This window comes from Halyomorpha halys, unplaced genomic scaffold, assembly GCF_000696795.3.
Source record: "Halyomorpha halys isolate HHAL.00 unplaced genomic scaffold, Hhal_1.1 Scaffold1418.1, whole genome shotgun sequence".
Lineage (NCBI taxonomy): Eukaryota > Metazoa > Arthropoda > Insecta > Hemiptera > Pentatomidae > Halyomorpha > Halyomorpha halys.
Window position 1 is genome coordinate 43991 of NW_027107943.1, and position 4444 is coordinate 48434.

Here is a 4444-nt window from a genome sequence, read left to right on the forward strand (position 1 = left end):
GTTAACATTTTAAACATATCAAGTGATTTCTAGAAGTATTAAATGATTGTTATAAGGAATAATTATTACGAACTGCACCAGAACAGAGCTGGGAACGAACTAACTGAGAAGTACAATGTTGCGACATGCTCGGACCTGTCGAGTCCAAAGTTCAAAGTAGCTATATTATAATAAATAAATTTATTTACTTTCTAACTGAATAGGATAATTATTAAACATTTATGTACATCTTGTTAATATGTATATGTAAGATTAACAAGTTTAAAAGACAGAATAATTTATTTACTATTATATTAAATACTTTAAAAACATTTACAGTAAATTTATAAGCTTTTAAAAATTTTAGTTATTTCTAGATGCAGTTAACTACCTGAAATAACGATAACATTAATAATTATTTCTAATGGAATAAATAGAGAGCGGAGAACAAATACAAAGGCATTATTATTTATTTAAAAAATGAATATATACCTTAAATATCGTAAGTAGTTAACATTTTAAACATCTCAAGTGATTTCTAGAAGTGTTAAATGATTATTATAATAAATAATATTCGTGAAGTGCGCCGGTACAGAGCTGTGACTAGACTGAGAACAAAGAACATTATACGAACCTGCACGGACCTGTACGGTACAAAGTTCAAAGTAGCCTTTATTGAAATAAATATATTTATTTCTTTCATAACTAAAGAGAAAAATATCCTTTAAGAATAGATTAATTTAAAATGCAGTATTATTTATTCAAAATTTTATATACATACGTATACTTTATAATATATATACACATAAGTATTACACTATAGAGAAACATATGTTTTACGTTTAAATAATTATTCATTGTGATTTGAAGACGTATATAATTTAAAATCTTATCTATCGAATTGCTATAATTATTATTGAAGGTACATTAAATATTGATTAATTTATTTTTTATTTTAAAATTTAATTTATACCACGAAGGTTGTAGAATATTTCGATACATAGTAATCATCATTTGTATATAGACGCAGTCAAATTTCAGAAAATATCTTGAAAACTACTACTTCTTCGAAGATAAACGTAATAAACTATTTAATAGTACATTAAACTAGAGTAATTTGAATGCTAAAAACATTTGTACGTCTAATGATTCCTGAGATATAATTTTTCCATAGTAAAATTCCACTAACAACTGAATTTTCGTTATTTTGAAATGAAATATCGCTTGAAAAATAAAATTGTACATCGAAAACTCTCGAATGTAAATATTAGGGCTCATATTTTAGCAAATTTACTCCGCTTTAAATCACGTTCTCTCGGGGTTTTCTTGTGTTATAGGTAGTTTTAAATATACGGAGCCTCTAAATGAAAAATGTATTTTTTTTTTAATCTTTTATAAACAGCCGCAATTTTTTATTCGCCCTAACTATAGTTGGCAGACTCATCAATTTCTATTTATATATTTTTTTCTTCTAAGTCCCATAGGTGCGTAGGGTTGATGTCATGATGAAAACGGGTTGAAAGTAGCCTCTTTTTCTGCATTCTGGAAATTTTATCATTTGGAATTTTGCGTCAGTCTGTCGGTGACGGTCCTCACCAGGTTTGTTAATTCAAATAATTTATACTTGTACTCAGTCGAGTCTGTTTGTGTATTTATTATGTTTTTTTTCTTCTTACCTTCTTTATTAAATAACATTATTATTAAATGTCTAAATATATACATACTTAATTAGTGCCCTTCCTTTGCCAGATGGCATTATAAGGGATTGAGCTGGGTTCGGTGAAGACGAGGGTTACAATATTGGGCCAGGAGCCGCTGGCCGGGGGGTTACAAAGAACGGGGAGGGCCGCTCTACTGAGGAATAAAAGGGAGAGAGGTTAAGATGACTTCAGGCTGCAGAGTCCGAAAGCCTTCCCTCGGCGAGGACGTCAACCAAGGAAACAGTGCTTGGCCACCTCCCGGCTCTTGGAGGAGGGGCGACCTCTCGGATCATTAAGATAAGTCGACAATGGGCGGGAAATGCCCCCTTGTGGAGTGTAGCACTAGGTAAATAGAAGACGAAATAACAAAATATTAAAACTAAATATAATATTATGTAAGTTAAAATGAAACACACCTGACGTACCTATTTACAATATTCACAGCCTTGGGAACTCTGAGCTAAGCTTGGCCGCCCAAATGCGGAAAGCAAAGCAGGTCCTCAAGAGATCCCAGTGCTTCTCTCAGCCGCGTCACTGGTATGAAAGCCAGTGCAGACTGAGTGAGAGCGCTTAAAAAACTATGGTTTCGATTGACGAATAATGTTTTGTTTTTTTTTGTGTTGAGCGCCGGACCATGTTATTTTAATCTAATTCATTTATTGATGAGACACTTTTGCCTTCCCCGATAGGCACAGAGCGTGGCCCACGCCGCCTTCGACGTGCCCTGGTACCAGATGGAGAAGAAGCACTCGACCATGGTCCGGATGGTCATCGCAATGGCCAACAGGCCCATCAGGCTCACTGCCTACCGGGCCCCCATCTTCGTCCTCAACAGAGAGAACTACGCTGGGGTGAGTTTGATGATTAAAATTTCTAATACATACTAAATAGCTCAAACCGATATAAATAAATAAAACCAATATCTGCAGGAGTCCCTCAAGGTTTTATCCTGGCCATACTTATATTACACATATGATATACACATACAATATTCATACATGACTTACCGATAGATAACAACATTCTAACTGCTACGAATGCCGACGACACTGCTATCATCATGAGAAACACAGATCCTTTACAGGCTACACTGACATTACAACATAGTCTAGACAAAATACAGACCTAGGCCCTTTTTCGTAATAAAGTACAAACTAATACTATTATTCTCGTAGATTTATCTTAATTCAATTACACAGACTTATACTTTAGTGTTTTATAATTCCTGTAATATCACTAATAGTCATCTCTATCATGAAACGTATTAGTATTATTACCACACTAGTTTCTACACTTGTACTATCAACTAATACTATCAGCTTTCATTATGAAACAGGGCTCTGGTGAACACGATGGAACAAAAAGATTAACCACATCTCACATTTACTCTTCGAAAACATAGATTGTCATATTGTTTACATAGACAATCACCCTATACCACAAACAAACACTGTAACTTACTTATGACAGAAATTTTATATTGGACCCACGCGTCAAGACAAACCGTAAAATGCAAAATTTTCGACTGAGACAATTATTTTCTGTACTACACAGACGTTATAAATTGTCCTTCAGACAGAAAATTAACGTATATAATTATTTACTAAAACCCATTTGGACTGACTAGAAAGATACAGATTCAAGAAAATAAAAATCTTTCGATCGCAATATTTAAGACTGGCAACGAACTCAGCGCTCTACGTTTCAAACGAGACCATCCACACCGACCAACGCATTCCGACTGCATCGAACCACATTCTTTTGACTTAGAAACAATTTTACGATACGCTAAATGGAAATTTCAATAGATTTGTACTAATGATGACACAAATGACATTCCTGACGTAACTCGGCGTAGGCTGAAGAGGAGTTGGATGCAGGACCTCTTAGAGTAATAAAATAATTTACTTAACTTCAGGAGGACGCACCACTGGGTCCTCTCTCACTCATTATAATCCAGCTCATTTTCTGATTGGAATTAATTTACAAGTACAAATAATGAAATTGTAAAGATAAGAAAGAAAAAAGTATTCATCTTATGAAGAACTTAATTTAAGTAAAACTTAATAATTTTTTATCCTAAATCTGGAATTAATCTCTTTGGATTTATTATTTTAAGTAATGTACTTTTTTAATCTACAAAAACAAAAAAAATGAATGTTATTATAAAAAAGATTGAAACACCTCAATATCTATATTGATAATTGGCTATTCTTCAGTAACTCTTATTTATATCTTAGATAAAAATATAAATTTTATACATTGTGTATATAAAGAAAGAATATACATTTAATATACATCCCATTATGTTCAAAAATATACACCATAGAAAATGTTTAATTTTAATTAATTTTAGTAACCTAACTGCCCCTACAGAAGTTGTGGATACAATACCGCATTATTGAACAATGTAGCGGACATGCAGGTTTTGTAAATGAAGGGGCAAACCAGGAAACTAATTACTATAAAAATTAATCTTTTTTTTTTTTGTTTTTTAATTATATTATTTCAATTTCTTGAGACAAGGTAATTATTTATTAAATAAATCAAAACTTATATCCTTTTTAGTCTCAATACTTTTTTATTTTTCACCAGTCCAACGTTTCGGCCATTTTAGCCATCCTCAAGGACATCTTCAATTATAATTTCTTCCTCACATTAACTTTTTTGTTGTCTATATGGTAGTGAATTTGTGTGGATAATCTTATATAAGAAGAATTAAATATTTATGATTTTAAATTTTAAAAATAGGCTTTTAACTTATA

General features: G+C 32.1%; 1 protein-coding gene across 1 annotated transcript in view; it reads left to right on the top strand.

Annotated features, from left to right (window-relative positions):
• Nucleotides 1–2530, top strand: part of LOC136795509 (odorant receptor 10-like) — a gene marked incomplete at its 3' end in the record, with an annotated part of 36203 nt that extends 33673 nt beyond the window's left edge. Inside the window, exon 6 of the mRNA XM_067046304.1 lies at nt 2369–2530. Within this exon, the coding sequence (XP_066902405.1) occupies nt 2369–2530 (162 nt within the window). The remainder of the gene's footprint in view (nt 1–2368) is intronic.
• Between the last annotated feature and the right edge of the window lie 1914 nt (nt 2531–4444).